This window comes from Caenorhabditis elegans, chromosome X, assembly GCF_000002985.6.
Source record: "Caenorhabditis elegans chromosome X".
Lineage (NCBI taxonomy): Eukaryota > Metazoa > Nematoda > Chromadorea > Rhabditida > Rhabditidae > Caenorhabditis > Caenorhabditis elegans.
Genome location: NC_003284.9, coordinates 3521615 through 3534100, shown reverse-complemented (window position 1 = coordinate 3534100; position 12486 = coordinate 3521615). Strand labels below are relative to the sequence as shown.

At 34.6% G+C, this 12486-nt stretch overlaps 2 protein-coding genes and 1 non-coding gene across 6 annotated transcripts; 2 read left to right on the top strand and 1 right to left on the bottom strand.

Moving 5' to 3' along the window:
- The first annotated feature begins 1081 nt into the window (after positions 1–1081).
- Positions 1082–2260, top strand: F56B6.6 (CC domain-containing protein). Its single transcript, NM_076206.6, has 4 exons — positions 1082–1363; positions 1418–1558; positions 1606–1721; positions 2094–2260. The coding sequence occupies exons 1-4, from the start codon at positions 1309–1311 to the stop codon at positions 2130–2132; spliced, it is 351 nt and encodes a 116-aa protein (NP_508607.2). The 5' UTR covers positions 1082–1308; the 3' UTR covers positions 2133–2260.
- On the bottom strand, positions 2239–11321 carry npr-16 (G-protein coupled receptors family 1 profile domain-containing protein; the record flags this gene model as incomplete). 4 transcript variants are annotated; one of them, NM_001368498.3, is made up of 11 exons in its annotated part: positions 2405–2546; positions 2934–3047; positions 3107–3178; positions 3439–3648; positions 3698–3895; positions 4048–4145; positions 4222–4309; positions 4367–4454; positions 4510–4670; positions 5174–5289; positions 11298–11321. In NM_001368498.3, the coding sequence occupies 11 exons, from the start codon at positions 11319–11321 to the stop codon at positions 2405–2407; spliced, it is 1311 nt and encodes a 436-aa protein (NP_001355490.1). The 4 variants fall into 4 exon arrangements, with proteins under 4 accessions (NP_001041258.1, NP_001041259.1, NP_001355490.1 ...); NM_001368499.4 differs by having other exon boundaries at positions 3457–3648; NM_001047793.6 differs by lacking the exon at positions 11298–11321 and having other exon boundaries at positions 2239–2546.
- Positions 6682–6826, top strand: F56B6.7. The gene has a single exon (NR_070709.1). It is a non-coding gene; the product is annotated as an Unclassified non-coding RNA F56B6.7 (non-coding RNA).
- Positions 11322–12486: the final 1165 nt, after the last annotated feature.

Sequence of the window (12486 nt, the reverse complement as noted above, 5' to 3'; positions counted from 1 at the left end):
TTGATTTTTTTGCAATCGCACTAGGAAAAAGGTTAAAATGAAATAATTTTTCTCAATCTAAGAGTTAATTAATTGGGCCAGATGGTCAAGCTTGGCAAAGCCCAAGAGTAAAAAAGTCCGCAAAATTATGACACGACTTGTAAATTTAACATTCACCAAAAACATTTTTTTTTTGAATATAGGTTTGAATCCTTAACTTAAGGAGGACAACTTTTTTGGCTGTTCAAAATTTCAAAAAAAAGTGCTAATTTCAATTAAAATCTTCAAAATTTTTGAAAGCGCTATTGTTTTATGCCCAAAAAACAGAAGGTGATAATAGGTTTTAAACGAAATATTTACCATGAGTAAATATTTATTGAGATTTTTTTTTCTATTTTTGGTACCTCGGAACTCACATAAAAATTAATTTTTTACTGTGAAAAAATGAAAACTTCTGGATTCTTAAGTTCATTTAAAAAAGATACAAAAATATGACAATTTTACTGAAAAAAAACCATGAGACCCGACATTATAGGAACAAAAGCAGGTGTCGAAATTCGATATAGTCAACTTCACTCACTTCTGAGAATTTTTTGTCATCTATAATTAAAGATCACAAAGCGAAGTTTTTTTGCTTACACAAATAGACGCAGAAATTTAAAAAAAAAGTTCAAAATTTTACTAAAATCTACCTGTTTACTACTATTTCAAAACGTTGCTTTAGTTCATATTTTAGATTTCAGCTAACAGGTACAAACATTTTTTTTCAATTTTTGCGCTACCAAAATAGAATAATCAAATTGAAAATAATTTCCAGCCTCACAATCAAAAACAGAAAAGCTTTTAGGTTTCAGCTAGTTGTAGCGGTTTCTCACATTTCACTAAAAGCTCATCTCAATTCACTTCATAAACAAAAACTTGAAAAACCTAAAATAAAGTTTGCCCAAGCTGTTATTGTTTCTGCTTCCCCCCACCCTATTTTTGTTGATTTTTCAATATGTTTATTATAACTAAGAGTTCAATCATCTGTCCCTTTTGTCCACATTTTGATGATTCCTATCTTTAGCATATCAGTTACCATTTTCAGCATAAAAAACGTCTTTTTTCAGAGTGAGAGAAGGTCAACAAATAAAATGGCAAGAACACGCAACAACAGAAAAAATCAGATTTGATACACGTGAGTAAACAAAGTGGAAGATGAATCCACACAACGTCAAAAAATGTGTCCAGGCTTTTTTGTGCTCCTTTCGCATGTTCGTGGGGCTGCGCAAATAGAAGCTCTATAAAAATGGCTGGAAGGCAAGTTGGAGAAGGCATACGACGACCACCATGACTCGAACACTTTCGACTTTTCTTCTTTTCTCCGTTCTTGTTTTCAAAGCATGTGAGTTGCAAATATGGCAGCAAGTGTTCACGATTAACATTTAATTCCCAACAGATTCTGATTGCTACTTCGCATTTCTTCAAGCATCAGGAGCGTGCTCTTCCGATTCCGACTGTGGAGGAGCGCCATGTGTGATGGATGTGAAGGCGGGAAGCCATGTCTGCTGCAAGCCAAAACCAGGAACAACTGCTCCTCGTTTGTTATTTACTTTTAATGGCAAACGTTAAGTTTCTTTGTTTCAGAGTGCCCTGGTGGTATGACGTATTCCGGTATCCCTGTTCTTTGTGACCCAGCAGATGGAGATGACGGTTGCCCAGCTGGATCAACTTGCAGCACCAGTACAACTGATTTTACCAAGGTGGGCAATAGGGCTTTTCACCAACCGGTAATTACCGAAACAGTGGCTAAGATTTTCGGCCATCGGCAACTAAGTTGCTAAAGTTTAGGCTATTGTAATACATATAAATACTTTTGAAGAAGTTTGAGCTTATAGTGCTTTTTGAAAATAATATATAATACACTTTTTTTCCAATTATAAATAGTTAGTTCCTTCCCAGGTTACTGAGCCCAAAAATTTTAGTCAATCGGCAAAATGTTTTGAGTACTTAAGTAAAATAAAGGTTGTCCGTCCAACTTCAAAATATATTCCCATTTCTTACAAGAAACAAAAATTGATCCAAAAAGTTTTGATCGTTGCTTTTTTGAGATAAATTATTCAAGCAAATTGCAGGACTCTGCTTCCCCCAATTCACTTTGTTGCAAATCCTAATCAAATTGCAACAAGTCCGCAAGGTCACATGTGATTCATCTTCTCTTCTGCACTAAACCTCACACATGTACATAACCAACTATTTGAGATTATTTTTAAGGGAACGTATAATAAATTAAAATTTATCGATACAAATGAAAGAAAAGAAAAGAAACACAAATGCAACTTCAAATACAATATTTGATTTCTCATCGGGAGGAAAGATGCGTACCCGGAAGTGTGCAAGAGACAATGCGACACGTTCCTATAATTTATTTTCAAAGTTTTCATCATCATAATTTTGTTCCTTCGTCCACTGTGACAGCTGGGAGAAGGATACTTCTGGCGGAGCATTTATGATGATCGTATTGAACTTCTAATACTTCACAGTTAGTTCCATCATAAGGCCGCCAGGCTTGAAGTTCCGCTTTTTTTCTGTAATCAGATATCAGATAAGGCATGTTCACAAAATTTATATATTTTGATTCTAAGAGTGTTTATTTGAGATTTTCTTATTGAAAAGATGGAAACAAACTATGAAAGTGAAAATTGGAAACGTTTTCTTAGTTTGGACATACACCACTACAGCAGCAGTGATATTTTCAATTTTCAAATGGGCTTTTTACATAAATTACTAAAACACATTCATGTGTACTTAATAACGGTGTGCTGGGCACAGTTTTTAGCAATGAAATAGTGTTTTGAAATTTTCACTGACCGTTTAATTTGTTATCTTTTCAATATTTTTCAGGTCACCCATTTCAGTATAAAAATTTTCAGCTTCACTTTGATAATCAACTAAACTAATTAATTTTCAAGTACCTCTCCATTTCCAAGTTTTCAGTAGAGTCCACTGGACTTTCTTCTTCTGGTTGGTACACGGATGCTGGCTCCATTGTTGACTTTATGGGCAACGAGGATTTCAAACAGTCCAAGCTGAAAATAAGCAATGATAAATAAGCTTTTGCGAAAAATACTTGTTTTGATGGACTCACTTGCTGCTGTTCCTATAGTACGTACTAGCCGACGTGCTCCGCACATCTTCCGGTAAGGGAAGTGGTCGGTTTCTAAAAAAGACTATTCATCATTGATACATTAGTAATTATAAAACGCCTACACAACAATAATTCAATTAGGGAAAAAGATTCTCAACACCGACTCAGTTCTTAATTGCTTGACAATCGGAAAGCGTGAGAGAACCCACGTATACATTCAGCTAATTGTCACTCTGCTTCATGCTCACAAATTCACACTCGCGTACATATTTTGATGGTCAGTGAAAAGTATAACAGGAAGAACAATGTATTGTTGTAGTTTTCGTACTCACAATTTGCTAGAAACTGACCGTCGGCTCCAGAAGAGCAGTGATTTGAATGCGGTCCGGAAGTTTTCTGCTCGGTATGCATATAATACTGGATTAAGTGCACAGTTCACATAAGGGAAGAGGTGAATGATGTTGACTATGATTCTCATTAATTGTGTTGTTATTCGAACCCGGAAGATGGCAGAAAACAAATTGAACAACCAGAATGGGGACCTACAAATTGTAATAAAGAAGATTATATAAAAATCATCAAGTTACTTACCAACAAAGTAAATGAAACAATACAACCCGTTGTACACTTCGAGTGACTCTTTGATATGAAGACCTTGATCTCTTATTACGATGCAATCTCCTAGAACCCTTTGCAGCTTCTCGTAATTTACAAAATACATGATAATAGCAGTAGAAAATCACAAGTCCCGGAAGTATGAAGATCATCACCGAGCACACAGAGATATACCTGAAAAGAATTAGTTAAGGATGAGCCCACTCTTGAAAATAGGTCCTAGAATAGCCAATTTGTTCAGCTTTCCTCTTAGTTTCCTCGTTTCTAAAGAGAGAAAAAAAAATGCAAAACTGGCATAATATATGAAGGGTCATGTCTAAACGTACCACTGTGCGTGTGGTGGACTTGGCCAATGAGCAATACACAATGTATGATTGTTCTCTATCGAATCTGTACCATTCTTCGGTCTCATACGTACTTTTATCTGTAATTTATGATTTGCTCGTGTGTTTTCCAATCAGATTTTGTTTTGTTTTTTTCAAATTTAGACACTAAATTACCTCATCGGCGTACACGTAGAGAGGAAGACTGCAGATAAACGCGGCGATCCACGCAAGACCGCTCAGGAAGATGGCTGTGCGATAAGTTCTAAACGTAGGAGTGTTTTTATTTCAGGGTTTTTCAATTATTTTGTGATGCACCAACCTATATCTGCCGCACAAATCACTTTTACACATCGCGATGTATCGATCAGCGGCTAGAAGTACGACGAAAAGTACAGATGCGTATTTCCCTGAAAATTGTGAATTTGTTTTTATTGAAAGAACACACGTTTGATTTCAAATTACCCGTCGCCTCCGTGCCATGGAAAAGATGACAAATTGTTGGACCAAACGGCCAGCTTTTGCCATTTAGTGATGTGGCGGCAACGAGTATTAAATCTGCTAGATATATGAAATCAGCAAGACATAATCCTATCATGTACACATTTGTTATAGATCGGAGGTATCTGAAAAAAAAGGGGATTGTAGTTAATAGTACTTGTGGTTTAAATGTATTTGCACTTATTTTTAAATCTAAATTGTTTTGCTTTTTTTTGAAACAGTTTCTATTATTTTCGGAAAAATTTATTTTGAGATTTTTAGGATTAGAATGTTCTACTTTGTTGATTAGCAAATTTTTTATTTTTGCTAGTCATTTTTCAAGTTAGTTTCTAAATTTGGTATTAGCTGTGTATTAGCTGCATCCCAACATGTTTTCAGTTTTTAAATAATAAAACGTGAATTAGGAAAAATAATTCATAAGCCTATAAATAAAAATACTATTAGAATGGTTATTTTTTTCCGTGGTGACCGTTTTGAATTTTATTCACTGCAAAACATTTTGGGGTAGATCTACCACACAAGAACCTTAAATTTTAACAATAAGAAATTTAAATAAATCTGAGCAGCAGAAAAAGGCTACATTATCATCATCACGATGAAAATTAAGGTTTCTGGTTATCCAACTTACGGTCTTGTGATAATTAACAGAATAATGATGAGGTTGACGGATCCCAAAGCGACGAGCAGCAGATGTGTGACCGTCAGCGCAAGCCGTAGGTGTTGCGAGGAATCGCTCATCGCATGCTGAAAAAATTTAACTTTTCTTTTGGTCTTTTTTCACGAAATGAGGAAACGGGAGGGGCTCTATTCTCGGACTGCAACTACGCAATTCAAAATGGCTGTTATTGGCAGCTTCAGCTTATTGGCCGTACTACTAAAATTTTTGAGGTAGAAATAAAATAATAAAATTTTAGTGAAAAATTTCCAAATTGGTTTGCAGTAGTGTGGATGGTTTTTGATATTTTTGGCGTGTTTTCTATTGGTAGCACACATAAATTTATAAATATAGTACGAGGAAATAAAGAAAAAAAAACAAATAGGTTAGGACTTGTTTGGATCAAAACACATAAAGGTCAGAATAAGGAAGAAAACCGATTGTGAAGACCCTTGAGAAAGAGACAACTGGAGCAATTAAAAAGTGCGAGGCTGGAAAATTGCGATTTGTGAGGCACACTAACATAGAAAGATAGAAGAAAGGACGTTGATTGATTTACTTTGTCATGGAATTTATTCACACTGTCTCAACCTTTTACAGATTTTGAAAGAAAAGTCATTTTTAAATTATTCTTAGTTTTGCTCAGAGGTGGGGTAGCGCCAGTGACTTATTGAAAAATTTAGTATTTAGTATTTATAAAAAAATGTCTTAAACTTTGCTAGATTGGTAAACGCCAGATTTAAAAAAAAATTAAATTTCAAACTTTTTTCCAAAAACTTTTCTCACTATAAAAAATAGTTGCATGATAGATTCAAGATTTTTATAATGATGACACAAATTAACTGTACATTTGACTATAAATGAAAAAATATCAAACAGTTTTAACAGTTTTAATATAATATGTTAGGTACTGTAGAAAAGGTTTTAAACAAATTTCCCACTTTTGGTAGACAACTTTTAGAATGAACATCATTGATGTTCAGTCGAACACACTTCACCAGACTGAAATAGGTGAAATATGATTTAAGCGCTCCCAAACATCTTCTAAATGACGTGGTGCATAAATGTGAAAAGTGAGAAAGCTGTTGGTTAAATATTGTTGAATACTCACGTCTCTTTTTTCTTTGATATCGTGAGAAAAAAAATGCGTTGACAATTTGAATGCGAGAAAAAAAAACGATTTCTCAAGCCCCTACTACCCGCAATGATTTATCAAGGCTCGGAGTTGAATGCTCAAAATGAGTCAGCTTCTGGGTCAACGTCTCCCTTTCCGTTTTCTTTGAAGAATTTCAATTTCAATTTCACAGAATTCATCTTAAAAATTCCCTCAGAATGTGTTTTTTCTTCGCTTTGTTTGCATTCACCGCAACTCTAGGTACCACCGAAGACCAGTTGTGCAAGGGAACCAAAATATCAGAAAACGTCTTCTTTTTTTTTGGATTTTCTGGAGAGCACAACTTGGGATGGATTGAACAAACATAGGAGCATCAGCAAAAACATCAAGCCTGCACATATTTGATAGTGTGACGTGATTTCAGATCATTAGAATGTCGGCGATGGCGGCGGGACGGGTAGATGGAAATGAAGAAGCCAAAGAAGGGAGTGGGGGGACAAAAAGAAATACGTGAATACAAGATTTCACTTCATTTTGACTAATGAAATGACAGAAGAAATGACACACCAAATACCACATGGAATACTAAACTGACGGAGATGAAAATAACCTCGCAGGGTTGAGAAAAGATGGTAATTGCCACGGACCCTCTGGTTACCTGTTGTTTGATTTATGAGAGCGGCAAAATGAGTGTCAAGTTTGACAGAAGAAACATGCGAAAGGCTTGTAACAAAAGATGATATGTATTTTTGCTTTCCTGGACCTTCCTAGGAATAGAAAAAAAAGAGTGTGACACACGAAGGGAGGGGTGAAACTCTTGTCTATTCGCGGTCAAAGGAAAATGGAAAAAAGACGAAGAAAAGACGAAGAAAAAGCAAGAAGTGCGCGAACTGAGGATGAATGGGTTGATCTACACCTATATTATTCACTCTTTCAACGGTCGACGACTGCGATGCACTTGGAACTTTTTTTTCTAATCTTTGAATACAAAGCAGAAAGAGCCTAAGAGACACATCATACGACAACGTACTTTTGAAAAGAGGAACAAGATCTTCCTTGCTCTTTCACGTTTTTTTTCGTTGCTTATTTCAGAAACTAGTTTCATGATACATGATGCATCTTTTGCCTTTCTTTCCCCTCAGTCAAATTGGTCCCAAGAGGGTGATTGAAACTGAATGCGTTCACGTTTTTCGACAAGTTTCTTAGATAGAAAAGAAAAATAGAAAAATGATATAAGTGTCGCATAAAAAGATGCAAAACGGTGTAGGAGGGGGAACCCTCTGGCTTCAAACATGCTGGCGAAAAAAAATGTTTTTAAAAAACGCTCAGTGCCTACCGTAGGATTGTGCAAATGAGAAATCTAAAATTCCGTCCCACCAGGTGCCTATATAAATCAAGAAATCGTTGCATGCGTTATGGAAAATTGATATATTTTTTCTGTCAAAATTAAATGTAAACGGAATTGGAAAATGGACAGGGCATTTGTGATCATTACTGAAAATCTATTGAGAGTACTGAAGGTGGAGTAGCGCCAGAGCAGAAAGTGTTTGAAACTTTTTCCAAAATGACCAAATATCATAGTAAAACGTTTTGAATAAAACTTGAAATATTTTAGTTACTCTCAAAAAACGACAATTAATTAGTTTCGATACTCGTAATTTTGAAATTCGACCGAACAAAAAAAAGTTCTACGGTTTTTATATTCCAATTCTGTTTTAATTGCATGCGACATTGCTTTGGTATTTAATAAAAGCTCATATTTCTCTGAAAATTTAACAATTTTCCACACTTTGACTGTATATTTTTGAAAAAATCTAAAACTTTTTGAGGTGTTTTTTCGACAAAATCCCCAGTACTCCACCTTAAAAAAAAACATTACATTATTTGTATGACACAGAATTCATTGAAATGAGCAAGTCACGTTTGGACACACATCTAGTAATTTGAAGTGCATGAAGCGTACCGTCAAAATACAGGTTTTGAAAAAAAAAACGCGTCATTGTTTTTCAAATAAGGTTTTCAAAATGTTACACTTTAAGTTTGCCCAATTTTTGAAATTTTTTTGAAATTTTTAAAATTTTCAAACAAAACTTTATCAAGAAGATGAGGTTTTCGTTTTGGAAACTTGCTATTCACCAAATCGTTGAATTTAAAATTTTAAAACTGCAAATCCGTTGAAAAATGTTTCATTATGATTCTCAGATGTGTTTGGCGCCATTTCTGGCCCATTACATTTTAAGATCACACCGTCTAACTTTACCAACAAAATTAGCTAATAGTTGTTTGAACACTGTTTCTATTCAACTGTGGCAATGAAAACAATCAATTAATAGTGCTACTTATAAAAAAGTTTATGAAAAGAAGCAAAAATTCAAAATCAGCTCTATCTGAAAAAGAATACGGGCACTTTGATTTAAAGGCTGAACATGAGAAATTTCGAACACTTTGACTCAATGCAATCAGCTAACATTCGTCATTGTCTGGATCATACTTCCAGTATCAAGGACATTTTTTCCCATGCTGAATCACGCAGTCAACTTGATTTGCAAAAAAGACGTGTGAAAAAAGTAGAACTGGGAACTTTTTTTTTCTTTCCTCCAACACAAAATAATTTCTTATTACTTTTTTTCTGAGGGAGCAAGAGTCTTCCAGCGGCATGAGTCAGCAAGGAAATGGCAGAAAATTCAGAATATGGTCGGAACAAGGGAAGGCATCGAGACATCACGTATGTTGTGCTCTTTGGATGCTCATTATTATTTTACTAATAGGATCTACACGCTCCCTAATTCTGTCACATTGCCTATTCACGACGTCCCGTTCGTTTTTTTTTGTTGAAAAATGATATTTTCGGCGGAGGTATCGCCCGCGCTCACGGTAAGAAAATAAAATTGCACATAAAGCCACACAGCAGAACGTGCCAGAAGTTATAAAGATGTCTAGGAACGTTTCCAAAATAGGAGCATATGGAATGACGGAATATTGATGTTATGAGTTTTGTTTGGACCATGGTTCCAAAAAAGAATACGAGAAAAGACATCCGAACGTCTTTCGCTCTGCAGCTAATGAATGAAATTTAGTAGAAGAAAAAATAGATAGCGGCAAGAAGAAAAAATATATAGATGCTAGAAATCAGATGCGCGTGAATTGCTTCTGAATGAGTCAGACATCTGTGTTGGAGATGAGTATTCATAATGAAAAGGAAACAAAAAAAAAAGAATAAGTTGAAATAAAGACGAAAGAAAACCGGTTGTATGAAAACAAGGAAGATGTGGAAATTAGAAAGCCCAGGACATATATTGCCCCCATTTCTTCCACTTGGTCCCAATGACGTGGTGGTAAAGTTTTGCATTTACGAGATCACTTCTATACACGTTTCTTTTTTTTCTGCAACCTGCCATTGATGGAAGTGCAAGGACAAAGAATATCGTGATGTTGATGGTGTCACTTTCAAACGCAATGTTGTGTATTTACTTTGAAAGTTATGAAAGTTATGAATATCCTGTTGCAAAATTCAATAATACGGAAAGCGTTTGCATTTTTTCCATAAAATGTGTAGTAAATTTCGGGGCGAAGCTACTATTTTAATTGAAATTTAAATTATTGGCACAATGAAAAATGTGTTGAAAGTTCCAAAAAATTACAAAGCTTTCAGACATCACAACTTGTTAACCAGAGCGAAAATTATCTATCTACAATTTTTATACCACCAAACCTTCAGCAGTACTCGGATATTCTCAAAAAGTTTGTACTATTTTTCGAAAACGTTAGTAATAATACGCCCAGCGGCCAAAGTTAACAAATTATGTTAAAAAATTGCAAAGTTGAGCAAAATTTACCACTTTTGTTTCTGATCCATCAGAATTTTAAATATTTAGGCATATCGCCTCATGACAGTGAAACTGCATTAATTATAAAAGTATTATTTCAATACATTGTTAAAAATTGGGTTATTGTAAAACATTTTCTAGTGACCTTCGAGAATGAAATCATATACTCTAATCGTGAGAATAATTAGAAAAAGCATCGAGAAAAAAGGGAGCTCCCAAGAAGTAATGGACGCTAGACAAATTGAGGTAGCGAGTACGTGAGAAATCATAGAAACATTGAGATTCTAATTAAGATGAGCTGAGTTCAGACATATCGTCCTAGGTTGATTCTGAATAATGTGGGAGGAGAAAATAATTTTTCGAAAGTGTTTCCAGTGATTCATTAGTTTTAAAATAGCTCTTTAACATTTTCAAAAATCCATACATGCGGATGAATTTATCTTTGCCAAAAATTTGATGTTCGATGTCAAGAATCGGAAACCTCTTGAAGCTATTAAAGATCACTAATGTTGACGGCTTTCAATTTTTTTTGACCAAAATATCAATGTTTATTAAAACCGAAGTTTACTTCTGCTTTTACTATTCCTCTGCAGTTGAAGAATCAAATGAGTATGCTGCACAACAATAAGATACGAAGTTGTTGTTTTCGATTCTTTCCATCTCCAGTTATTGGAATAAGATACGGATGCATGGGTAAATGTAAATAAAAGTACGACGATCATACTATGTGCAAGTTCCTTTTTCAGATACTTGAAGCAATTACAGTTTGACAAATATTCAGAGAAAAAGATCAAAAATAAAGTTGGTTATGAGGAGCTTGTTCAAATCTTGTAATCTCTTCTTTTGATATATGAATTTTGATTATTTTATATTCCGAAAGCATTGTAAAATTTTGATACTTTATAACATATTTTCAAAAATACAAGTTTTGAAATGACGTGTCAGAAAGGAGAAAAGTGTAAACAATTTCTGAAATACTTTTAAATTGTCACGAAACTTTTTGAAATTTAGATTTTCACATTAGCTACACGAAAAGAAGACAGAACACATCATGCAAGTGGCTTTCTACAAATCTAATCTTAATCCTTCCGTTTTAGAAAAATAAAACCAAAATAAAAATAAATGTGCATTTCAATCGAAAAACACGCGACATTACCTTGGAATATGTGTCGTTTATCATATACAGCTATCTCGGCTCGATCGCTACAGACAGCAATAACCTTTGTGCTAGTTTGTCAAGTATCGTTTGACGAAAAGTTCGAGAGACAAGACATATGCAATAAGAAAATGCCACGGCGGGAGGGAGACTCTATATATCGTCAGCGTTTTTGCGATGGGCCTCCTAAGTGACTTCGTTTCAGACAAACCTCCACAATGTTACCCAGAAGGCATTGGTGATTAGCCAAATCGCTGAGTTGAGAGCAGTCGCCCCGATAATCGACGTTTTCTTCTGTTTCTCACTCTCATTTTTTTCAGGCACATGTCAGTTCAGTCAGTGTAATACGTCAGGATTGTCATTTTGTCAGCTTGTTCTCTTTTTTTTTTTTGAAATTTCTATTAGTCATATTCAGATGATGGAGCATCCAATTAACCTAACCGAGGATTTTGGCATAATTTTTTCTTTTTTTTATGCTTGAAAAATTTTTGCGAAAGGAAGAATAACATTGCTGGGTTTTTTTTAAATCGCCATGAAAAATTGTTGAGATTTTTTTTGAAAACGAAATTTGTTAATTTAAAATAAGGTTTATACGTTTAAAATACCCAACACAGTCACTCTCTTTTCCTCTAAAAACCAATAATTTCCAATGCACGACGCAGATTTGTAAGCTATAAAATTGCAAACACAGGAAATGAAAATAAAACCGAGTTTCACAGTTACAAGAGATCACACTTTCTGGCTATACATTTGAATCCGGCTTATATAATGTCGGATATAATTAGTTGGATATAGGGTTATAGTCCGGATACGTTCGAAGAAATGCCGTTCTTCGAACGTAACTTGAGATTTTCAAATATTAATGCGTTGTGTAAACAAGTGATTCAATATATTAATTAGGGCAAGCACAACTATGAGTGGAAAAAATTTTTGGTTAAGAATAATTTTTACGCTGGTTATCAGGCTAAAAATTGGATAGTTTTCTCTAAAACAAAAAGTTCAGAAGTTGTTTGAAAAACATTTCTTCTCAGTTCATAATTGTCGTTCAAAAGTTATTGGTAGTTGAACAGGTGCCCTGAGGATATGCTCTGCTCATTGATTGAACTGATATAATGATTTCGGGTGAAATAGCAGATGTTCGGCGAGCAAATCATTTTAAAAGCTGATTACACACTCCAAAGAAGATCTA